Raw genomic sequence first — 26029 nt, 5'->3', positions numbered from 1 at the left:
CCCAGAAATCTCTGCAACCAGACCCAACTTAACCCCCGCTCAATCCCAGTCCCAGTTTACAAATTGTGAAATTGGGGGACTTCAGCAATTTGGGAGGCACCAACAGTGGTAAAGTATTTGCCCTCTAACAAAGAGCAGCATTCATGCTCCTTGCCGTTGCTGGGTACTGCTTCTTCTTCCTACCCAAAGGACGCCAGAATAATAGCCAGAGGAATGGTCCTAACAGCTCGGTTTCTATGCAATACCAGTCATAATCGAGGTTGATCCAGGGACTTAGTAATATCCAAAAACACATTGTAAGGAAGTGATGGAGGGGGGACAGTTAGAAGCACATTACAAACAATGCTGTTCCACACAGATGAAAATACATGTGCCTACATCTGCTTCCTACATAATACTTCCTTATCTGTGACCAGAATTTACTTCATGCCCTCTGTGCAGCCATATACCTATGCAAAAGATATTGATTGCAATTAGGCAGCATATATGATTAATGCATTTTACATTATAAGAAATGTGAGTCAAAGTGAGCATACATCCATACCCAGAAAACAAGTCAGAAGAGAAGTTTAAGCAAAGAGAGCAAGCAAAGTAGAGAGAAGAATATACTTACAAAGTTTTGAGACTTTCAAGTCCTTTGAACATTTTGTGGCGCACATTCTCCAGCCGGTTACTGGTGAGCAACAGCTCATTTACACCCGATCCTCCTTCAAATGCTCCTTCTTCAATATCTGTGATTTTATTATTGCTCAGATTTCTATTGTTTCATGGCAAAGCAAATTAATAGGAGAAGTGTTTTGGAGGAAATGATCCATATAATGAAGAATATAAAAAGCAGCGACTAAATTCTGGTCTTAGCAACATGATTTCAAGAAAGCTCTAATCTCAGGATAGAGACCCTCTAGCCCACAGGCCAGATTTGGCCTGGTACGAGTCACAATTTGACCCACAAGGCTGTTTTCCCCAAAACTATTCCACGTGATATATGTGACTGAATCAGCTACAGAACTGTGTTGTCTGTGAGGAATTCAATTGTGCAGCTGATACCTGCAGAAATCAAGCTTGAAGTCACCACTCATCAGCTGATAGGAAGTGACTTAAAGTCTGCTGACAGGGGTGCTTCAAAGCACTGTATGGGTTTCTTTAAAAGCCCTTCAAAAGCCCCGCATGGTGCTTTGAGATCCCAATGCTCATCACCTGAGGGCACTGTGACTTTAGGTGACTGAGAGGTGGGCAGCCAGTCTAAACACTGTTTGGGATTCATTCAGAATTGAGAAAACAAAGGATTCCAGAAAGGAAACAGAAATATATTTTCTTCACAAAATAAAAATGCAGGAATATAGTGACAACATTAAAAATAAATAAATCACGGCATCTTCTATTAACAGCTTCAATTTTAAAATAACTGATTCACTATAGTAGATTGTATTATCAGCATTTTGGATGCTTATTCCACTTTTATCCTGCAGGAATGTTGCCTGATACACACACACACACTTGGATTGAGATCACTCTAAGCAGAACTGATTTCATTAACTTAGCTTCAAGCAGCGAGTGCCAATAGCTATCCCAAATAAAGAGTCAGGTGACTCTAGAAAAGACATGGAGGTGGTTTGACGTATCAGTGCTACTGAAAAAATAAGATAGAGACCTTGGCAAACCCTGTGCTGATCTCTGCTGGCTTACTGTTTGTGGTTTAGGTGTGCAACACAAAATAAATTAGCGTGGGTTGTGGGTTCTTGCACATGGGACAAACCTGGCATCATATGAGCATTAAGCAATTCTCCCTTTTTTTCTCCCTAGCATATGGAAATTTGGGAATCAAGGATACAAAATATTTTAGCAACTATATGAAATGGGCAAAATTCAATGAGCCTTCCTTCAGTATAACAGTAGGATTTTTGTTATCTTCAACATACTAAGCTGCCTTATACCAAGCGAGATCACTGGTCCTATCTAGTCCTGTTTTGTCTATTCTGATGGGCAGTGGCTATAAGAATCTCAGTCTGCTACCAGAGATCCTTTCAGTTGTAAAAGCCAGAGACCGAACTTGGAACCTTGCACGTGAAAATGTAGGCTCTACCGGTGAGCAATGGCTTCCCCTTCCCCTTTTGACTGTGCAAATAAACTGGCAGGGATAAAAGAAGAGAAAGAGAGTACGACTGAAACACTGGCAAAATGAGCACCCACGTTCTGCAAAGAATACCACCAGCTGGGACGTTTTACTGCTTTGGGCTCCTGCAAGAATACTTTACACTTTTTCTTATATTATTGCACCAAGGCTACCTATATAAGGCAGGTTGGCAGATAAGCTTACATTTTACGTAGTTGAGGAAGCTTCTTAAAGATCCCTGTAGCCTCCAACACTGTAAATTCATTGTTGTTGAGTCGCCTGCAGAAGGAGTAGCAAGATATAAATTTAGGTTATTGTGACTTGTTTCGTGAAGGTGTGTAAGTGCCAGCAGTGACACCAAATCACAGGCAGGAATGGAAGAGGAGCACCACTTGACTGCAGGATAAGGGGAATTTTGTGCACTTCCAGTCAAAAAGAACAGTCACCAATAGTTGTTGGAAAATATCGATCAATTGCAGATGCTTCGTGCATTAAGTGTAGTTAACAATAATAAACGCCTCAAGTTTATATCAGGAAAGGCCTACACATTCTAACACACGTTGTCAACGCATAAAATTTCATACATAGTACAAGAATATGCACCCTTACAAAATATATACGGTGAAAAAATGAAAAAGATATACATTGATAGGCTATTGTGTGCATGGCCCAATGAAGTAGTGGGGTGCCACAGGGTTCTGTCTTGGGCCCGGTCTTATTCAACATATTTATGAACGACTTGGATGATGGACTCAAGGGCATCCTGATCAAATTTGCAGATGACACCAAACTGGGAGGGGTGGCTAACACCCCAGAGGACAGGATCACACTTCAAAACGACCTTGACAGATTAGAGAACTGGGCCAAAACAAATAAGATGAATTTTAACAGGGAGAAATGTAAAGTATTGCACTTGGGCAAAAAAAATGAGAGGCACAAATACAAGATGGGTGACACCTGGCTTGAGAGCAGTACATGTGAAAAGGATCTAGGAGGCTTGGTTGACCACAAACTTGACATGAGCCAACAGTCTGATGCGGCAGCTAAAAAAGCCAATGCAATTCTGGGCTGCATCAATAGGAGTATAGCATCTAGATCAAGGGAAGTAATAGTGCCACTGTATTCTGCTCTGGTCAGACCTCACCTGGAGTACTGTGTCCAGTTCTGGGCACCACAATTCAAGAAGGACACTGACAAACTGGAACGTGTCCAGAGGAGGGCAACCAAAATGGTCAAAGGCCTGGAAACGATGCCTTATGAGGAACGGCTAAGGGAACTGGGCATTTTTAGCCTGGAGAAGAGGAGGTTAAGGGGTGATATGATAGCCATGTTCAAATATATAAAAGGATGTCACATAGAGGAGGGAGAAAGGTTGTTTTCTGCTGCTCCAGAGAAGCGGACACGGAGCAATGGATCCAAACTACAAGAAAGAAGATTCCACCTAAACATTAGGAAGAACTTCCTGACAGTAAGAGCTGTTTGACAGTGGAATTTGCTGCCAAGGAGTGTGGTGGAGTCTCGTTCTTTGGAGGTCTTTAAGCAGAGGCTTGACAACCATATGTCAGGAGTGCTCTGATGGTGTTTCCTGCTTGGCAGGGGGTTGGACTCGATGGCCCTTGTGGTCTCTTCCAACTCTATGATTTTATGAACACTGGCCTCGTGCATATTGCCAAACATCACTTGGAGATGACGCATATCACCCTGGCAATACGTGAAGCTAGCACAGTCCTTCTTGCATTTATGTGAACATATAAAACAACCAGCAGTTATAAACGTACAGATTATATATCTATCCATTCCTGCCATGGTCTCAGCAGGTCTATTTCCTTAACGCACAGTATGTTTCAGCATAATTAGAATAAATCGCAGCAGCACACAAGCAGCGGCATAACAGCACTAATTTTTGGTGTAATCTATAAGCATCCATTTCTAAATCTGTAACTCAGGCATGAAAGGCTCCATTAACCTCATTTAGAGTTAGATGCAAGCAGGATTGTACACTAGGAAAAAATAATTACAATAAATGTAAATGCGGGGGGGCGGACGATGGACGGACGCGGATGCAAGCAGCTGTAATTTGGAGCTTTAGCAATAGGCTGTTTTTCAACTGAAGATATGAAGTTCCACAAAGGCATTAGTACCTGTTCAGGCTGATATTATATTTGGCACATTGCTCCCTGCTTTATTGCAGTGTGAATTGCATAGTGCAATCCATCGGACAAGCTGATAGCTTGTCTTTCTATTTAGGGAAGGGACTTTAGGTCCCTTTCGACTGCATTTTTCCCCCATCCCTATTTTTCAGAGTACGGATGGGAATCATCAATATTCTCAGAATCTGTGGGAAGTGGAGGAAATACTTATCTAGGTAGCTCCAAATGAAACACAGTGGAACAAGGAAGTGATTGATTATATCATCTATGAGTCACCTGTTGTACGGTACATAGATCACAGACAACAGAATACCCAACACAAGGGGCGTTCTGTCTAAGAATCAGCAATTATTGTTGAAGACATAGCAATAATGAAGGCTCACCTGGCGCCTTCATTATATATCTTCAGGTGCCACTCAAAAACATTGCTCTTCTCCCAGGCCTTTGGCTAAGTAAACAATCTATGGCCTTTTAAACTTGTTGGAGGGGTTACTGGTTGTTGTTGCTGTTTTGTTACTATGCTGTGTATCTTTGTGCTTTTATTTTGTAAACTGCCCTGTGATCCTTCAACCATCATCACCAACGAAGGGTGTATATATTGGACATTCTGATTACTCACTGTGCTTGAACCAGTTATATTTTGCACAATACTGTGCGATAGTTGAGAGGTGGGTGTACTTAGTTCAAAGTAGGTAAACAGAGACTGCTTTTGCTGTGGACAGAACTGTAAAGCAATAATGTGCCAACATTTTGTATGGTTTTCTACACTAATATTTGAATTTCTTTTTCTTTGCCTTTGCTAAATGTTGTAGAGCAAGTAAAACTTAATACAATTGAAAATTCATGAACTGGAAGGATCTGCGACATTCCAAAAAGGGATAAAGAAAGAGCAGTTATGAATTGATATTATCACCACTGATATTCATCCAGCACACTGTTGTGAGCTCAAACTTACAGTTCTGCTGTATACTGAGGAATATGGTCAGGAATCTTGCTGAGCTTTTGATTGGAGCAGTCAACAGTTGTTCCTTCACAACGGCATTTTTCAGGACAAGCCAGGTCTGCAAAGCAATCTCCGCTTAGTTTGGATCTGTAATCTTCGGTGCCTGAGGATAAGCAGAATAAAAATACAGGTACTAAGTTCATCAAGGTGTTGGGATTATTTTCTCGTAGGGAAAAAATAAGAGAGAGAAAAGAGACAGACCTGCAGTACAGACAAATGGGTAATTTGGGGTAAGTTTTATGGTAATGAAGAAACAGCAAGGTTTAAGAGTGGGTTAAATTTCAGAGGGCTTGAAATTTGCTGGGGGGGACGGGACATGTGGTAGGATAACATTAACTGCTTGAGCTTTTCACAGCTGTAGTTTCTGCTGATTAAGTTGTCAGCCAATCCATTCCATTTTACAGTTAAAAACATAAAGCAGTGCTAATTCTTGTTAAATATATCTTATTCCCACAGTTTCAGGATTAAGTAAATCTTTGTATTCCATTTCATTACCCTCCTTTATTCTTCTATTTCACTGGCCACAGCCCGCCTACGTAATCTCAGAACCATAAAATTTAAAGCCCTGTTTTTCTTCTTCAATTTTTAAAAAGTGTGTAATCCTGATTTAAGCCTCAGCAGCCTGCTATGCTGTAGAAAGCTGCGTGACGTTCCATGGTGCTTGACAGAACCATGTTTTACTCATACCTCGCAACCACATGGTTAGATCAAGCACAACAGAAAATCTCGCTAAGTTATCACAACTTCATCCGCTTAGACCAAGGAGCAGAAGCAATGGGAGAAAGAGGAAAGAGCAGGAAAAGTGTTGCAGTGGGAAACCGCTCAACATGGCACGACATCCTTCGTACAGAATGTCCACGGTCACTGCAACATTGCTAAACTGGAAAAGACACAAAGTAGACTGCAGGGAGGAAGATCTCTTCGCCATTCTCCGCGTTACAGAATGGAGATAGCATCCTTCACAAGTCAGGAAGAAACATCTATTAAGAAGTTGAGGGTAAGTGATGTGGGTGGAGGGGGGGAGTGGGACAAAGAAACTTAAATGACTGGTGAGCTCTTCTTGGACAAAAGGTGAAAAGACTGAGACTAGAAGTGGAAAGTGCATCAGGACTGGGAAGTGTACTGTTATTTGGTCCACAACGCTGAACTCTACTTACAGCCCAAATGGTGAACTCCTGAAACAGGAAAGACAGCCAAGGAAGAAAGAAAGACAAGAGTGATCCCAATGGGAGGAAAAACCCCAACAAAAACAAAGCTCATCTTGCTTTTCTCAGCTAGGGTTTGGGTAATATCCTGCCTTCATCAAGGTCCGTCTGAAATTCTCAATTTAAAGAAGTTGGATTTTATTCTACACTTCTTTGATTATATGATGCTTCGGCACTGTACTATATCAAAAAGAGTCAGAGTATACAGTGGTGCCTCGCAAGACGAAATTAATTCGTTCCACGAGTCTTTTCATCTTGCAATGTTTTTCGTCTTGCGAAGCATGGTCCGTCGCAACTGCGCCTCTTCAAGCCGTTTTAAGAAAGAAGCGAACAAACTCACAAGAGTTTGCGAAGCAAGCCCATAGGGAAATTCGTCTAGCGAAGCAGCTCAAAAAACGCAAAACCCTTTCGTCTAGCGAGTTTTCCGTTTTGCAAGGCATTCGTCTTGCGGGGCACCACTGTAATTAATCTGAAGTGGTACAGTATAGCAAAAAGATACAGCAGACTATCTATTGAACAATTATATAATATGTTCATCTTCATAGGCAAAAGCATTAAAATTCTTAAAATATATTTACTGAAAGATACGGTTGTTTGAGGGCACTTTCACACACATTTGTTAAGTCCTTTAAGAAGAAAAAAACAACTCCCCAGTTTGCTCAGCCATACCATGGTTTAGTGCGAACAAACACACAGGATCCCAGAGACAAGATTGTGGCTGATTTGCTCGTCTGGATTTGGTGTTGCCATGCAGAATGGAGCTAAGCCATGGTTTACTGTTACGTTCAGACCCAGGCTCCTGGTTATCTCCCTCAGACAAACTACAAACAGTAAGCTATAGAACAGACCTCGGGCTACACCTTGTGGTTTGTCTGGAGCAAGATAAACCACTAGCCCAAGTTTAGCAGTACAGTCATACCTCGGGTTACAGACACTTCAGGTTGCGTTTTTTTGGGTTATGGACCACCGAAACCAGGAAGTACCGGAACAGGGTTACTTCCAGGATTCGGCGGTTGCGTATGTGCAGAAGTGTCAAACCACAACCCGCACGTGAGCAGATACGCCGCTGCATGTTGAGAATGCTATGGGTTGTGATGTGCATCCCACACGGATCACATTCGCAACCCAAGCGTCCACTGTAAAACTAAGCTAAATGATGGGTTAGCTCACAACAGCAGGGGGAGAAGCAGAGAGGCTGCAATCTACTCCCCGGGAGCCTGCATTTTTGCTCAATTCACCAAACAATGGTTTGGCTCAGTGTCGCATAAGAACTATGAAAAACTTACTCCTGGCTTATTCATTTTCTAGCTCAATGGTCTACAGTTTTCAAATATTATTTAAGGATGAAGTACTTTTCTGTGCAGATTTGAATTATATGATTAATAATTCTAATCCACAGGGAGAGCATTGCTTCTGAATGTCTTCATCAAGTGCCACAGAAGTTTGTTTGATTCTGTACCGATTTTTAAAAAGAAGATGGAAAGCTAATAACAGGAACACTTATGCTTTGTCTTTATTTCCAAGAAAAGCACTCTATCTCTCTCTTAGGGGCTTGTCAACCTGGGAAGGCAGCCCATCTAGGAGAAGGAAAACACTGATCCTAAACCTCTGCTGCCTTGTGTGATATATTCAGGAGGAAAAGGCTAAGGAATAAACCTTACACAAATCTGGAGTGGAGTCTCTCCTTCTGGCAACTTCTGCAGCCAAGCTGGGCCAAACATATTGCTCCCATCAGCAGCCCAGCACCTCCATACATACTTCCCAGCCTTGTGTCCCAGAGAGATCACTTCAGTGCTGCCAACACAGAAGTTTGACTTCACCCCTGGAGGCGTATTCTGTTGTCTCTTGAGACAGGCGGATGCCAACAGCAACAATTGTCTCTCTTGATAAAGTCATAAAGCCCAAGAATCTCAATTTTAGGTAAAGGTAAAGGGACCCCTGACCATTAGGTCCAGTCGTGACCGACTCTGGGGTTGGGGCGCTCATCTCGCTTTATTGGCCGAGGGAGCCAGCGTACAGCTTCCGGGTCATGTGGCCAGCATGACTAAGCCGCTTCAGGGGAACCAGAGCAGCGCACAGAAACGCCGTTTACCTTCCCGCTGGAGCGGTACCTATTTATGTACTTGCACTTTGACGTGCTTTTGAACTGCTAGGTGGGCAGGAGCAGGGACCGAGCAACGGGAGCTCACCCCGTCGCAGGAATTCGAACTGCCGACCTTCTGATCAGCAAGTCCTAGGCTCTGTGGTTTAACCCACAGCGTGACAAGCGTCCCTTTTAATCTCAATTTTAGTTGACTACTAAAATACGCTGGGCTTGCAGTGGGCTGTTGTGGAAGTGTTGCAACAACATCTCACCACTGTTGGTGAAGTGGTATTCAGGCAGGAACTACCAGTCACCACCACTATGGAACAACTGAGGAGGTGGGAGAGAGATTCTAGCCCTTATCAAGCAGCTGCACTAGGGGAGATTTAGGGCACCTTGCCCAGGTGCAAGCATGTTTGAAGTACTCCATGCTTCAATCCTGCACTCCATTGATAACCTACATTGGCAGCTGGTGGTTCCCAAAAGAAAACTCACCAGCTGCTGATGGTTCAAAGGAAAATCTGGACACGGTGTGCAGAAAGCTGTGCTTTTTATATAGTATGGACCAGAATATGCCTGCATTGTAAACAGCTTGCTAATGATGCTGAGCATCCCTGAGTCCCATCAGGGAAAAAGGTGAAATTTGATATTATATATTTAGAACAACACCAAACACTTTCTTTTTGCTAGAGAAAAAGCCTTAATCGTTTTTCATTTTGGAATTCAGGTAATCCAGTAGGTTTATCAAGTAACTGCCAATTTCTTCAAGTTCTTTCCCTGATGCATGGGACTTTGGCTATGTAGTGCGCTTTTTACATTATTTTCCCATTCCCAGTGTATGCAAATGTGGAAATGACCGCCATGCCATTAAAAACATGCAGTGTGTGAATCACTTCTCAAACCTGACTCCAACTGGTCCTTTCAAGCCAAGAATGGCAAAGACCAGCCCTTGTGCATTTCCTTCCCTCTGCATTTAGCCAGGGCACTACTAAAGGCCATAATACTCTTCACATCATCTCTCCAGCTAGAAGATAATGTAGTACATGACAGTAAAAGCAGCAAGTGTAAAATAAGCAAGCTTAAGTGGATAAGAGCCCAAACCAATCAATAGGTTAGTCTGCTGAACGTTGTGGGCCGACCATATACCTGTAAGTGCTTCAAAGAACAAGTGTCATTGATTGCATACTCAATTACAACAACGTTTTTTTCCTTCCTCTAGAAAGTAAACTATAAATGGGTTTTGGGTTTTTTCTGGCAGTTCATGCACCTGCAGTTCAATCAAAAGCTTCATTAGACCTTTGAGCACTTTTGCTAATCAATTATATATCACCTGTAAGGGACATTATATTGTAAACACATGACATAGTTGATTTCGTTCTTTCCCCTGTTAAGAAAGCACTGCACTCGTTTGTCAGCTGCAAGGGGTGGTTGGGGGAAAACGTGTTTCATATAACTAAAGCCAATCTCAATCATTCATGTGGAATACCTCAAGAGAATCAGCATTTAGTTTAAAGTGTGGTATAAATGTGCCAACTATTAAATTATTATTTCTTCCATCAAAATTATTTTAACAGAAGACATATACAGCCTTTGGACGCCTTTGCAAAGACAATAAACATACTTTTGCTTGGCATTTTTTTTGTGATTTCACAAACACAGGGATCAAAGGTCATAGGTGAGCAAGCAACAGTTCAGATAGTCAGCAGGAAAGCAATAGTTTAATGCATAAAAGGCAGGAAAGTATTGATTCTGAAAGGGTGCTTAGACTTCTATTAGCTCTTTGATCATAGCAGGATTCTCTTCATTTAAAAGCAGCACAGCAGCTACATTTAAAGAATAGAGTTGTTAACAGTAAACAGGAGAAGCAAAACGGGGAAAGATATCTCTTTCTAAAATCAGATGGTACTGAATAAATTCTGTGCTTATTTGTCAGTTGGATAGCAAAGAGCTGCATGCAAAGCTCATGTAGTGGGAAGACAAAACTACAAAACTATTACTATTCTAAGAGGTTTCCAGCAGGGTTAAAAATGCATGCACTAGTTCTTTAAATGTTAAAATGAAACTTTGCTTTTGGTGAGGGAGGAGGGAGTGGTACCTGCAGTTAGCCAGTTTTACTGCAGAGCCAAACCTACCTGGAATGAAATACTGTTCTTTAGCTAAATAAAAAAAGAGAGAAAAAAATAGAATATGCACCTGAATGTCAGCAAGCAAAAAATTAATTCTATTAGATTGAGGATGGACTACAGGTAATTAAAGCTAACTGTGCGGGGTAGTGGTATTCGAATGAACTTCGGATACTAGTATGATTAGATATAAATGTATTTGCAGCCAATATCAGCAGCACTCTTCTGATATTTACACTAGCTGTAGACTGTGAATTAACTGCAGAATACGAAATGCACCTGGAACAGCTGGGAACCAGATGACAGAGGTTAGGCTTTGGAAACATGTAAGTAGGAAATGGAATAAGATTAGAAAAAGCAAACAGTACATTTCAGCACGATATAAGCTTCCCTGTGTAATATGAATGTCATGTTTTCATATTCCGTGAGTAGATTTTGTTTTTAAGATTTAACTGGTATTCCAGATCTGTTTCATTTTTGATTTGCCCCCCCCCTTTTTTTTTTGCGCAACTGACAGAAAGGATACCTCAGAACTCTTATTATTTAATCGAAAAGCACAATTCCTTCACATATTTTTAATGCCTTGCAGAGGTAGTAACAAGTGTGTTAACTGTAGGAATGTTTTCTGATCAAACAACTTCAGTCCAGAGTTGCTATGATTGCTAAATAATTCAATTGGGCACCAGGCTGTGGGTTTTGTTGTTGTTGTTGTCGTTAAGGATGTCTGCAACTGCTGGTTTGTGGGGGTTGTGATGGGAGGGAGAGGGTGGTGGGGCGGTGGTTTTTTTGGAAGTGAAAGGAAAGTAGCAGCTGAACCAAGGAAATTACCTGAACAGCGAAATTTCTTGCTTTTGATTTGGCCAATCCTTTTGTTTGCCAGACGGCGGGGGCTGGTGCAGCGAGCACCACTGGTTTCAATGGGGTTTGTATGGAGATAATCCGCCAGCCACTTCAGATGGCAGTCACAAATAAAGGGGTTCTGAGCCAAATGCCTTTCACAAATAAAAAGAAAAGAGCGTTTTTACATGTTTGCGGTTGGTCTCTGCAGTTCCCAAAGTTTTCCAGGTCTATTTGGGAACAGAAACCAAAAAAAGCTTGAAGCACATAACAACAAATGGACAATTGCAATACATACAGGGTCTGAATGGCCCGGAGTGGAGAAAAGGTGCCCTTTGCAATGGTTTGAAGTTTGTTATCGTACAAAGAGAGAAGGTTCAAGTTGTGCAAGTCTTGGAAAGCATCCACTCGCAGGCAATTTATCTTGTTAGCATTTAATAATCTGTGAAACAAACGACAATTGGAAAACAGGGTTAAGTGTTTGCTGTTTATTGACAAACTTTATTTTTGTAACTTTACTTTCTTGAATTTCATGCAACTTCTTTATTTATTTATACTGCTTAGTTATCAAAACCTTCAAGCAGTTTACATAAAACAATATACAATACAGTGGTACCTTGGGTTATATACGCTTCAGGTTACATACGCTTCAGGTTACACATTCCACTAAGCCAGAAGTAGTGCTTCAGGTTAAGAACTTTGCTTCAGGATGAGAACAGAAATCGTGTGGCGGCGGCACGGCAGCAGCAGGAGGCCCCATTAGCTAAAGTGGTGCTTCAGGTTAAGAACAGTTCCAGGTTAAGTACGGACCTCCAGAAAGAATTAAGTACTTAACCTGAGGTACCACTGTATATGTTAAAATACCAAAATAAATAAATCAGATTTAGAAAAGAAGTTGACTGTTCCACCCCCAATATAAAACCAGCAGTTTTAAGCCAATACATAATAAGATAAAACTGCATGTCAAAATTACTTGTGCCACCTGTATGCAGTGCATTCAGTGAACTACCTAGTTCCTTAAGATATTATTTCAGCATCAAGTGTTGCATTGAATATACACAGGTTTAAACTGAAAGTGAAAATATTGGCAAAGGAAAGAAGAAAGCTGTTGGATGTGTTTGACCTTGGTTAGTATTACGAGAACAAGTGTCAAGCTAGTGTCCTCCTTTCTGGAATAGCTGAAAGGAGGAAATCAGATACTCCTGCTTCCATTTTAGATTAACCACAAATTGCAGTGTGATCCAAACCCTAAATTATGGTTAATCTTAACTATGGTTAGTTGAAAAAGAGTCAGTTTCATAAACTGAAGTTGGCTTGTTTCAACCAAACATGGGATTAACTACAATTTAGGGTTCAGACAACATGCCAAGCTACAGTTAATGACAAATGGACACAGAAGCTTCTATAAACCTTGGTGTTTACATGGGAAGGAGGAGGGAAGCAGCAGCAGTAGTAACAGGCCTTATCTGTGTGTGTGAACAAGCATTTTCCATTCTAAATTACATGATTCTCTAATGAAATTTGACTGATTAACCAATCTTCAACTGAAATCTTATGCTCATTTTCCCAGGAATAAGTCTCATTGACCTCAGTGGCACTTACTTCGAAAGTAGCCATATGTAGGATTGCATTGTTAAATGTTGAGGTGGTTTAAATACAACTCTATGATGGGGTTTCTTCTGCCTTGAATGTTGTCAGTGTTTCTTAATCTCCAGTTGTACAAATTTTAAGTCTTGGTTCATTACTAATGGGTAATTTTAACTTGCATACACTGAAATACTTTAACATGGAATCGGCATATGCAAATTAATGTAAAATATGTTAATTAAGTAATTTTATTTATTTTGGTTCTGTAGGATAGATGGCAACTTTCTCCTTTTTTTCAAATTACACCTTTAAAGTACAAAATGGGAATCCAAAAGGGGTCAAGTATTTAAAACTGCTTCCAACTAGGGCTGCACCTAATTTTTATATTTGCTTTGAAACTAGTGCATTCAGTAAATTTGAAGAGATAACTAGACACACAACCATTTTCTCAAATTTCATTGCTGCTTGAAACCTTCTGTTTCCCTGGCTGCTTCTCTTCCCTCATAGTTCTCAGTCTCACTTGTCCACACTGCCATTCATTCTAGCGTACAGTGGACTGTGGTGACCCACAAAATTTTGTTTACAAATATCCATCATTCATCGCATCGAATTGTGGCCCTGCCAACATACTCATGTGGAGGGATTAAATGGTCGTGTGTGGGCAAATGAAACCAAAGGCCATGAGCGTAAAGAAGAACTATAAAGGCAATGAGGATCGTAAGGAAACTACATCAATGTTTTTGCAACAAGTGCTGAAAATTGCATACTTTGTCTCTCTCACGCCACAGAAAACTAAGTAATATTTTCAGCAAACCCAAGTACTGTCCAACTCAATGGACCCATTTTAGCTGGCTTGGAATGAAAGGATGAATTACAGTGGTACCTCTGGTTACGAACTTAATACGTTCCAGAGATCAGCTCTCAACTCGAAACCGTTCTTGTGTTAGATCGTTTTTATTAATTTTCCAATAAAAGACATCCAATTAACATATCAAATCATAATCTAATAAAAAGCTAAAATTAAAAAAGTCTAATTATCTTCCGAATTGTAATTATTAATTTTACTACTTCCCATAGTCTGAACCTTAAAGCATGTCCAAATTTCAGTCCTGCCTCTCATCAACATTTCCATATTTCCACATCTCGATTTTAACTCTTGAAACCGTTCTTAACCTGAGGCGTGCTTTCACTAATGGGACCTCCCGCTGCGTGTGCCTCACATCCCGGGGCAAAGTTGGCAACCAGGAACACCTGCTTCCGGGTTAGTGGAACTTGTAACCTGAAGCATTCGCAAGGAGGACGGTTCGTAAGCAGAGGTATTACTCTACACAATGCAACTCAGGCCGATTAAATGATTCTATAGTCTGATGGATTTTTCGGAGCTAGCCGACTTAACCGGAAGAGTCCGCGACCAGAAGGAGGAGGAGTATCAGGAAGAATGGAATAAATTTAATTATTATTTAGTTAAATTTGTTAAGTTAAACTAACTGAAAATAGCTTGCAGATACTTAATGGGCTAAGCATTTTATTTATGTTAAGTGATGAATTAATATGTTTAATTCCATAAGGTGAAGATCTAAGGATGTTAATGCTTAAGTTAAATTTTATAAAAAATGGGATTTGGAAAACCGTTAAAAGGACATGCAATGAAATTCAACCAAAGGGAAGCAAGGAAGTCACTTAACAAAGTTAAGAACTGTAATTTTCAATAAGGCTATGATTTGTGTATGTTTGTTTTGTGTGTGTGTGTGTTTGTTTGTTTATAATATTGTGAAAACTAATAAAAAAATGGAAAAATAAATAAATGATTCTATAGTCAAGTAAACAAATCCATTTAAAATAGACTAGACAGCCTGAATATTAGTATCATAACAGCAAAAAGTAAAACAGAATGGAATTGTCTTAATCTGAATTTCTAAAGCACACGCACATACATTTGATTAAATGCTACTAATCAAAGCAGGTGAAGATTCATGGTTAACATTCGAAAAACAAAAGCAAAAAAGGCGGCCAGAAAGCTACTGGAAGAAATAATAAAATAAAGGCTCTCCCTTTGTTTGTGAAGCAGCAGAAGAGGGAATACAGTGCATGAAAGCAATAAAAGCTCTTCATCTTCAAAAGGTGGTATTCCCTTGCACAGAGCAGTTTGAAAAGGTAGATATATTCCTAATAACAACAATAATAATAAACCTTCCCAGTGAGCAAACCACTTTTAATGCAAAATCACAAAACAAAACCCTTCTCAGTGGATAAAATAAAACCAAATTTCAGCAGATAAATACTCACAACAACTGTAGAGAGAAAAGTCCTTCAAACAGGCCTTTGGGAAGTTCTGTGATTTTGTTTCCATAGAGAACACTGTAACAAATAATTCAAAAGGTGATTGATCGGAAGTTGAACAACAATGCATTCATCTAGAATTTCTTTAAAATTGTATGCCCCTGGCAAAAGCACATCAAAGGATCCAGCGCTGGAATATTGAATTATATTTTAGATAGCATTAGAATACCTGCCAGCTCTATCAAATCAAATGGCAATGGGTTGCATCCAGTCTGCCTTGTTACGCTGGTGCAACATGACTTCAATTTTCCCCTCCCCAATGTGCTCTGGAGGGTCCCCCCAACCCTCCCAAACTGATTTTGAGGTTGCACAGGGAGCTAGAGGGGACAGTAAAGGAAGAGGAAGCTCTGTTGCATGAACAACACTACAATAGCTGCCAGCTGTCTAAAATCAGTAGCATTCGACTGTTCAATTTGATTTGATTTAATAATTTGTATTCCCTTTTCCAACAGCAGCTCACAACAACATTAAAAAACCCAAACATTGCAATCATTATAATATTAAACACAGCAGCATATCAATAAATCAAACAATAGCAATAAATTCATCAAAACAACGCCAGCCCCATCGTTCTGCCCTGACACTGAGGTCCTCCTCTGAGGGCCTTCTGCTGGTTCCCTCACTGCGAGAAGTGAAGTTGCAGGGAACCAGGTAGAGGGCCTTCTTGGTAGTGGCCCCCGCCCTGTGGAACACCCTCCCGTCAGATGTCAAGGGAATAAACAACTATCTGACTTTTAGAAGTCATCAGAAGGGAAGTTTTTAAAATTTGATGTTTTGCTGTGGTTTTATAAATTGTTGGGACCCGCCCAGAATGGCTGGAGCAACCCCGTCAGATGGGGATCATATAAGTAATAAATTATTATTATATTATGAATTCAGACTGCAAGCATATTGGTAGCCAGTGAAGATAATTTCAAACCACTTGTACAGTTCCTGTAGGTTCTTATGCACAGCAGCCTAGCTGCCACGTTCCGCACTAGCAGTAGCTTCTCCATCATCTTCAAGGGCAGTCCCAGAGAGAGCAGAGTATAATAATCCAATGGGGAGGTTATCCGACCATGTCTTAACTGTGGCCAGAAACTGCCCAGAAACAACTGCAGCTGGCAAACCAAACAATGCTGCCAAAAGTACACACCTGTTCCTTCAAGAGGAGTGCAATCCTGTTTAGAGTCTAATTCCCGGACACAAGAATAACGTTTTGTCCCCTCACTGCAATTCGGGGGATTTTGCCTTTCTTTTGAAAGACAGTGGTGGTACTTACAGTGAATTTAGTGAGCGTAGACCCTGAAATGAATCTGGCGCAGCCTCTGAGATCTGATTGTTGCTCAGATCACTGAAATGAGAAACAAGATTGCTATGACGTGTTATGATCCGTGAAAGGGACAAACAGTGATTTATTTCAACTCTGTAAGGCACAGTTAACAAATTTAATCTGAAAACACTTTTTGCAATTAACTTTTAATACGTTTTTTAAGAAGAACAAGACAAAGTTCAGTTCCCATCATTCAGAAATAATGGCTTAAATCGGGGATGGGAATCTGTGGGTCTAACTCCCCTCAGCGTTGGCCAGAATCATCAATATTCAACCAGAAATGGTAGAAGTTGTAGTCCAGAAAATTCTGAAAATCCCTCATCCTTCACTTTAATTCTGGCAATAACCTGAAGCTTTAATGCATTTTGTATATTTGGGGAGGGGGCAATTAGATTAGCACAGGCACTGAATATTATGCTATCAATGACATTGCGCTGCCATGCTCTGCTTCAGAAATTATTCTGTTAACGGCAAGCACAATTTATATATTCATGTCAATTTGTATTAATAGGTTGGCATAAGTGTCAGTTATTAGCATGACAAAGGAGCTACGTAGACTCAACAATCAGGCACAGCCATATCAACCAATCTGTCAGCTGTCAGACATTTTTAAGCACCCATAAACTGACGGAAGGTATTTTGTATAAACCATGACCTGTTTTTCATCCATATGTTTTTTATGTAAGTTCCAAAATATTTCTCACTTACATTCTTCTAAGTTTTTTATATGGCGAGAAAGCTCCAGGAGGGATGACCTTGATTGAATTTTGTTCCAGCCGTCTAGCAAAGAAAAACAACAGAGAATGCTATTGAAGACCCTAAAAACAACACAAGGGGCCAATCCAAAATATGTATAATTTATGTTGGTATCAATGAGAAGGAATGCCTTTTAAAAACATAGGTAATTTTTTTTTCTACTATAGTGAAAGATAATGCCATGGGAATCAAGGGTCAGCAATTGTTTTCATTTTTTAAAAAAAATAATTAAGAAATCCACCTTCTGTCACTTTGACATGCAGGGTAGTGACAATTTAAATTAAGCACTAATCTAATTTTACATGTGCTGCATATTTGAAATATTTTATGTTATATCCAGTAGAAGGAATCTAAAGAGCTTACAGTTGCTTACCGTGGGGATTCAGTTTTTCATAGAAGACTGGAGTAAAAGGTTCAAGCAAGAAGCACGTCAAACACTCTTTAAAAAGTCATCATTTTCCAACTAGCGTTTCTTAAATTCCTTACATGCATTAAACCTATATTTATGAATAATGAAATTTGAAACAAAACTGAAACTTTTCCTCCCAAATTATAGGATTGCCATTTCTTTCTACAGAATCTGAGATGAGAAATGCCCTTAAAGTTGCTCCTAAGGGTAGAGGAAGTCCTGAAAAGACCAGAGGGGTAGTAGGGCTTTGTTTATGCTGCTCTGTCTCCCCGCCTAATAGCTGATGTGTAGGGTAGCGCAGCAGCCACTTTCCAGAGCATTCTCCAGCTTCCTGCCAGCCCCGGAGCGTCAATGCTGGTTGTGGATATTTTTTCTGTATGGATTGAAGAGATAGCAGCAGAGAGGGCATTTAAAGGGTGCTCCCCCACCTTATGCGATTTCACTTATGCACACAGGGGCCTGGAATGTAACTCCTGCATAAGTGGGGAATCTTTCCATCCAGCTGACAGTGCCAATGTTCAGATGTCATGAACAAAACAATGGGAGCAAGCCAAAAGGACCCACATCGAGTCTCGGCTGCCGCCCCTCTCACATGGCTGAGAGGAGGGGACTACCAGAAGCTTTTGCTTAATCACATTTTGCCTAGGCTAACTGTGCTTAACATTGACATTGATTTGGTTGAAACAAGCCATATTGGAACAATTGCAAACACGCAATTCTCTGGTTCAGATGAAATGACAAACTGTGATTAAGCAACAGCTTCCAAACTTTTCCTCCTGGCCGTGTGGGACAAGGTGGGGGTACACATGAGCCTTACTCCCGTTCAGTGAGATGGTGCTAAGCTATGATTTAGCATGACACGTGAACACAGCAACTATCTCCCGCGAAGGGTAAGTACACACTGTGGGACAGAGACAAAAGCATCTAGGTGGCAGCACTCTCCTTCATGGCTGCTCTTTGCTCGATCTCGCTAAGTTAAGATGCCTACAATAGTTTCTCATCCCACACCCAACACTCCTAATCTAAACCCTTTTAAATTTAATTAAGTTAGAATACTTTCCCAGATGCAAAATATCATCGATTCCTAGATGAGATGCAGAATGGTCTAACTGCAAAATTGGAGCCGTGCTTGGAACAGTTTGCCTTTAAGAACATGGCAAATGTGCTTGTTTAGATGGAATCAATCTAAACAGTTCATGAACAGTTCATAAGGTAACTTCTAGCTACATAGCCAAAAATGTCCATCACCAGAGATGAAGGTGCATAATTCTTTGGCAAAGTTGGCTTTAGTTAATGGAGAATTCCTTCCTGAAAGAGAATTTTTTTTCTTGAAAAAGGCTGGATTCGTCTAACAAACGAAGAGTGTATTCCAAAAAATATTAAGATAATAATAGAAAAAGGTTTAGATACATTAGAAGCAGTAAACTAGCTAGGAAGACAGTTGGACCTTTGGGTGACATGGGAGTCAAAAGTCAGCTAAATATGGGAAAGGAGATTGCAGATGAACTGAATTAATTCATCACTTTTTCTCACTGAGGAAGATGTAGATCGCTGAGCTTGAACTTTCTCAGGAAAGGTGGGAGTTAGAGGTGAGCAATGAGGTCACCAAATTTGCTGATGACACCAAATTATTGAAAAGAACAAAAAGGAGATTTCAAGGAGTTCCAAAAGGATCTCTCCAGTGAGAAACTGGGGCAATGGTCATTCAAATGGAAAATGAAATTCAGTGCAAGCAGTGGCGTAGCGTGGGGGGTGCAGGGGGGGGGCCCGGCCGCACCGGGCTCAACACCTGGGGGTTAGGGTCAGGGGGCACAAATCCATGGGTTAGGGGCGCAAATTACTTGCCTTGCCCCGGGTGCTGACAACCCACGCTACGCCACTGAGTGCAAGCAAGTGCAAAGATGCACACTGTAGCAAAATGCTCTTTAACTTCATATATACACGTGGTCTGAACTGACGGTGGCTGACTAGAGATCTGTGAGTCACAGTGTACAGCTCAATGAAAATGTTGACCCAGTGTGTAGTGGCAGATGTGAAAAAAGCAACTTCCATATTAGGAATCTTTAGAAAAGGGATTGATAAGTGTCAGTATCTTAAAGCCCTTATGCAAATCTATGATGTGACTGAAGTTCAAAGGAAAAGGTTCAGAAAAGGAAACTCAAATGATGGTTGGGTTTTTCTTTATGGTGAAAAGTTACAAAATTCTGGGCTTTCTAAGTTTGAAAATTTTGCTAGTTTATGAACATGACAGGTGCAGAAAACAATGCATTGTGTAGCGAATGGGGTTTGAGAGATGTTTTTCTCTCTCTCAAAATCTAGAACAATGAAATCTACATCCAATGAAGATGTAGGTTGGAAGATTCAAAACATTCAAATAGGAAGGACTTGACTGTTAAACTATGGAATTAGCTACAAAATGTAATGAGCATTATGCAGATTAATTGTGGGTGGGTGGGAGTAAATCCAGGGCTGATGCAAGACATTTTGGCACCTGAAGCAAACCACAAAGTGTCCTTCCCTGCCAGGAAAGAACTGAAATTGAAATACTTTATTGTTACTTGTACAACTTGTACACAGTGAGATTACACAAGCACCCCCCACTCAGCTCTCTTAGTCTTAATTCCTCTTATTTACTGACGCACACCCACCAAACCCGAAAGTCAGTTGCCCTGTTGTTATCTTTCTAGTCAGCAACCTAACAGTCCACAGACAGAAGCTGTTCTTTACCCTGTTGGTGTGACTAATCATGCTTCCAAATCTTCTGCCCGAGGGCAGGAGATCAAGAAAGTGGCAGCCATGGTGTGAATCATCCCTGAGAATTTTCCTCACTCTCCTGAGGCAACGTTCTTCTGTGATGTCATCCAGCGGATTCAAGGGGCAGCCCATAATATCTTGTGCTGTATTCACCACCCTCTGTAGGCACTTCCTATCCGTTGATGTCAAACCAGCGTACCACACCGTGGTGCAGTATGAAAGGGGTGAGTGAAGATCTATATCAGAAACAAGGGGGCAATAAAGATCTACATTGGGAACAAATGTGGTTGGAGACCAGAAGCACCTTGTATATGCCAAGAGGCTGGTGAATTCAGCCTCCAAAGACTGCACCACACTGGCAGCAACAGCAGCAACAGCAGGTGTTGCATTCCTTGGAGGCCGGATCTGCTGCTCCTATGGATTCCTCCATCCAAGGCATTTGTATCACCTTGCCTCATGGGTGAGCCAGCCCTGGGTAAGGTTATATAAGGCATGATGGCTATATTCCAGAGAATGTTGAAGATCCACCACCTTACCCTGGCTTTTGACACTTGAGATGAATATTTCAGTGATTGTTAGCTGTTTTAGCTGTTTCTTAGCTGCTATCTGTTTTTTGAATTATGGTGCTGGAGAAGACTCTTGAGAGTCCCATGGACTTCAAGAAGATCAAACCGATCCATTCTGAAGGAAATCAGCCCTGAGTGCTCACTGGAAGGACAGATCGTGAAGCTGAGGCTCCAATACTTTGACCACCTCATGAGAAGAGAAGACTCCCTGGGAAAGACCCTGATGTTGGGAAAGATGGAGGGCACAAGGAGAAGGGGACGACAGAGGATGAGATTGTTGGATAGTGTTTTTGCAGCTACCAGCATGAGTTTGACCAAACTGCGGGAGGCAGTGGAAGACAGAAGTTCCTGGCGTGCTCTGGTCCAGGAGGTCACGAAGAGTCGGACACGACTAAACGACTGAACAACAACAACAGCTGTTTTAGACTGCTGTTAAGTGTTGTGTTCTAACGTTGCAACCCGTCCTGGGACCTTATGCTGAAGGGTGGGTAAGAAATAAATAAAGAACAAAATTGAATAGTATGCCTCTGAATACCAGTTGCTAGGGATCATCAGCAGGAAAATGCTACTGCATTCATCTCCCGCTTTGGGGCTTCGCATAGGCATTTGGAAATCCATGGAGCGAACAGCATGCCAGACTAGATCTGATCCAGCAGAGATTCTTCTTATACTCTCATGAAATGTTTGTTTTTAATTTTATGTAAGCTGCCTTGAGCTGTGTAACGCTGCATAAAAAATGTTTTAAATTAAAAATATCTTAACAACTGTCTACACTTATATGGGACATTATTATTATTATTATTACAGCGTATATGTGAAATCCTGTTCTGTTTAAAAGGCCCAAGTGTTACAAAATCAAATCAAATGAAAACCAGCGCAAAAGTAAAACCGAGTAATCCAAATGTAAGAGAAATGTAACTTAAAATAACCAGCAACAGCAATGCAAACAATAAACCAGCTAGGTAACGCAGTGGAAAACGTTTAACAGACAAGCTTTAACTGGCAAAAAGACAAGGATTTTGTAAGGTGGTCTTTCCTAGGCAGGGAATCCCAAAGAGTTAAATCACGCTTCCCCAAGTTGATGCCTTCAGGCTGTTGTGGGACTACAACTCTCTTCACCTGCATCAAGATGGCCAATGGTCAGAGGTGATGGGAGTTGTAATGGACTATGGATGGCAGCATGTTGGCTGTTCTGGACACAGAAATCCAGGGAGTGGGCGACCAGCCCTCTCAGACTGAAGAGAAGAAGCAATCCCTCAACTTCTTAATCCCAAAGCAATATGTTTTGACTGTACTAATCTGGTACTAGAGTCAAACGTAAACCAAGAAAGTGATTCAGAAAAATTACTGGGCGGAAGGTATTATGTGCGATAGAATTTTCAAGTATTTTTTCCCTCACCATTGAGAACTTTTCTTTTTCGATAAAATAATATAGCTGCACATCTGTCAATGCAAGGTACAAAACCCAATAAAACAATGTTTGATCATGTGCTTCAAAGCAAATGTGGAGTCTAGCTACTTACAGGTATCCACATCACTTTGCCGCATTGTTATGCACTGAAGAAACAAGGAACGCTGGACTTCCTCTCCTTGGCATCTAACTCTCCCCCACCCCCCAAAACTACTGAAAACCAAAAATGCTGGATTCATGGGCAAGGAACTCTGTGAGAAAAGTCAGGTTTTTCTTAGCAAATCCCTGGGTAATGGCACACTCAGGTTTCAAATACAACAGGAACCTCAACTCCACTTCTACACCTGGGAATACAAGACACCCCACTCAAGCAAGGAAGGGGGGACGCATTCTGCAAACATGACTCCTGAACATCCCATCCACTTCCACAGGAAAAACTGTGTTGGGCAAATATTCTACTCAACAGGCACATGCAATCTCTCTCTCTCTCTCTCTCTCTCTCTCTCTCTCTCTCTCTCAGAGTAACATTGTATATTCTGGAGAGAGGAGCAATAGCCAATGAACCCTCAAATGAAGGTAATTTCCCAACATGCACAGGTGAAGGCAATGGAGATCACAGCTACCATTCTTGGGAAACTAGGAGAACGCTTCAATCTCCCAGGACATTCTATATAAGATCTCAAAGTAGCTGCCTTATTACAAAAGAATTTCAGAAATAGACTGGAAAGAGAAGTTGCTGAATTTCAACTTATCACCAAACTTTAAACCATGGAGAGACCTGGTCTGAACAGAGACATTGGATTCTTATCTCATTATACATGATAAAGCTATTTTTAGCCATCTCACCCCTTGCTTTTTCCTGTAAGACCAATTGCAGTCCTTAACAGTCGTTTACCACACTATCAGCCAATCACCCATTCCCACCACCCTTCTGAGTAATACCCCTCCCCACCCTCTCACTATATATAAAAGTCTGGTGATATATAAGTGCGGCGAAGAATTTGCGACAGACGCTGAAAATTGCACCTGTGCAGAAGCAATTTTTTTACATCTGGACATGCGCAGATTCAATTTCTGGTATCTGCGCATGCACAGACGTGATTTCTGGTGCCTCTCGGCAAGTCCCTGCACCGCGCTGCGCTGGTTTAGCGCAGTGCACTGGGGACTCATTGAGCGGGCAGCTCAGTTCGGAGGGGGGGGCTCATGGGCCAGTAAAACGGTCTTCGTGGGCCGCATCCTGCCCTTGGGCTGCACGTTGCCTGCCCCTGTTCCAGAGAGACCTTTATTCCCAAGAGGTTATTGCATGTACTCAGGCTCTTCATAAGATGACCCCAGACTTGGGACCTGTTTGCCTCCATGTCAGCAGCCACATCCTGGATGCGAATGCCCAGCTACAGGGCCTGTTGCAGGATCTTGGCTCCTCACTCCCTATGGAACCTGACCCTGGGCTTGGCTTAAGACTGGGGCCTCCTGGTCATTCTCTGATGCAGACTCCAGCTGAGGGATGACACTAGTATACTCTTGGTTTCTACTATGCTACTGGAAGTGCAGACAAACTCAATTGCATTGCACTGAAGTAGCTTTGCTTTTTATATTCACAAGAAGAAATCAAACTTCCTTAACACAGAAAACAAATATAAGCAATATAATCACAGGTGGTATTATATATGGCTATAAAAATGCCTCACATCTTAGCATATTTCCCATCTGCTGTTAGCGTAAATGGCAAAAAACAGATGTCAGCAAACGAAATAGATCTTAGCAAAGGAAATCACTGTAGCTCCTGAATCTAAAACGTTATGACAGATACTGACACAATTTCTTACTATGCCTAATGACTGTCTTTTGACAAAGGAAGAGATCTCATGTTCTTCGTATGCTTTCCGAAGCCTTCAGGCTATTATACAAATCTACTCCAAAGCATTTGCATCAACTAAATATTGCTTATGATGTTACTTGTAAAATAATATCATGAATTTTCTACTTACATCCTCAAAGTGCTGTTCATAACTGCTGTTCTATATGCTTGCCCCTTGACTGTTAAACAAGCCTGTCTGACAGTCTACTCAATATCTATGTTAGTGAATCTTTAAACATTGTTCTACAGCTTGACTAGTATTTAATATCTACACAAATTGTTCTATCAAGCAGTACCTCAAGGGACTGGTTGTTAATGACAAAAATGCCTCCAGTTGCATTTTATCAGCAAAAGCGATGAACACTGTCATCATGGAGTAACACAACAATAAATCATCTGTATTCAGAAGAAAGTTTTGCTCTAACGTGGAAGTTGCAGCTCATTTTCTGCTGCGTAGCCAGTGGATTTCTGTGACGTCTTTCAGGACTCTTGCTTTTGGATAACACATGTCAGAAACCATAAAGAAAGGGCAGGCTACAGCCTGAACTGACTGAACTTAACTGAGAAACTAATTGGAAATCAATGAGGAAAAGGGTTGGGGGAGGAAAATCTAGTAAGGGAACACCTTAGGCAGAACTGAAGGCCATTCTCTGTTGCCACTGACCATAGTAAAACCTCTAAGCAGTTTACAAGAAGTATTAAAATTATAAGTAAAAACTGTTAAAAACTATCAAAAACATTTAAAGGTAATAAAGATTAACAGTAAAATAAATTAAAACACCTCAACATATACGTGTCTGGATAGGCTCGGCTAAACAAATGCGTTTTAAACAGGCATTGAAAAGTGTTTGTTGAAGTCACTTGCCTGGTGTCAATAAGCAGCGAGTTACAAAGTTTAAGTGTTGCCTACACTTCATCAGCGCCACTACCCATCTCTTGGGCGGCTGACGAAAAAGACAACATTCAAAATACTATATATATATATATATATATATATATATATATATATATAGTAATTAAAATAAACAATGAGAAATAGGAAAAAGCGTAAGTAGTTCACAGATCAGATTAAAACCACACTAAGCCACAACTGCCCAAGATTAGTTCAAAGCACAATGGAAAATTATGGGTGAAGGAAAAAGCCATCACCTGGCACCAGAAGGACCATAAGAGAAGGTCTCAGGCTAACCTCTCCGGGGAGGTTGTTCCATGCCTCATCCAAAGTGGCCCTCACTCCGGAAACCCCCCATCTACTTGGTGGGTAGGCTTAGAAGAAAGGTCCCCAAGGAAGATCTGGATAGGAATTCGTTGGAGATGGCATAAGGTAACCTGGTCCCAAGGGATTTAAAACTTTAAATTGGGCCCAAAATCAGATTAGGGTGCAGTACGGCTGATAACTGGCACAATGTGACCAAAATGCTCATTTAATAGTGCTGTGACCCTATTTTGAACCAACTGCAGTCTCCAAACCATTTTTAAAGCCCGTCTCTGATACGACATATTTAAACAGCCTACATGGGAG

At 41.1% G+C, this 26029-nt stretch overlaps 1 protein-coding gene across 7 annotated transcripts in view; it reads right to left on the bottom strand.

Moving 5' to 3' along the window:
* The window catches only part of SLIT2 (slit guidance ligand 2), a 243100-nt gene that overhangs the window by 47218 nt on the left and 169853 nt on the right, over window positions 1–26029 (bottom strand). For 4 of the 7 annotated variants that reach the window (XM_083460423.1, XM_083460426.1, XM_083460425.1 and 1 more), the window contains exons 10-18: window positions 17462–17533; window positions 16703–16774; window positions 15388–15459; window positions 11813–11956; window positions 11506–11669; window positions 10687–10710; window positions 5219–5369; window positions 2318–2392; window positions 614–757 (exon numbers count right to left, since the gene is read on the bottom strand). In XM_083460423.1, the coding sequence (XP_083316549.1) occupies window positions 614–757; window positions 2318–2392; window positions 5219–5369; window positions 10687–10710; window positions 11506–11669; window positions 11813–11956; window positions 15388–15459; window positions 16703–16774; window positions 17462–17533 (918 nt within the window). The remainder of the gene's footprint in view (window positions 1–613; window positions 758–2317; window positions 2393–5218; window positions 5370–10686; window positions 10711–11505; window positions 11670–11812; window positions 11957–15387; window positions 15460–16702; window positions 16775–17461; window positions 17534–26029) is intronic. The other 3 variants (XM_083460424.1, XM_083460427.1, XM_083460429.1) reach the window with 1 other exon arrangement.

Source organism: Podarcis liolepis (genome assembly GCF_965112155.1).
Source record: "Podarcis liolepis genome assembly, chromosome: 9".
NCBI lineage: Eukaryota > Metazoa > Chordata > Lepidosauria > Squamata > Lacertidae > Podarcis > Podarcis liolepis.
The sequence above is the reverse complement of the archived record's forward strand: the minus strand, read 5'-3'. Positions and strand labels throughout refer to the sequence as shown.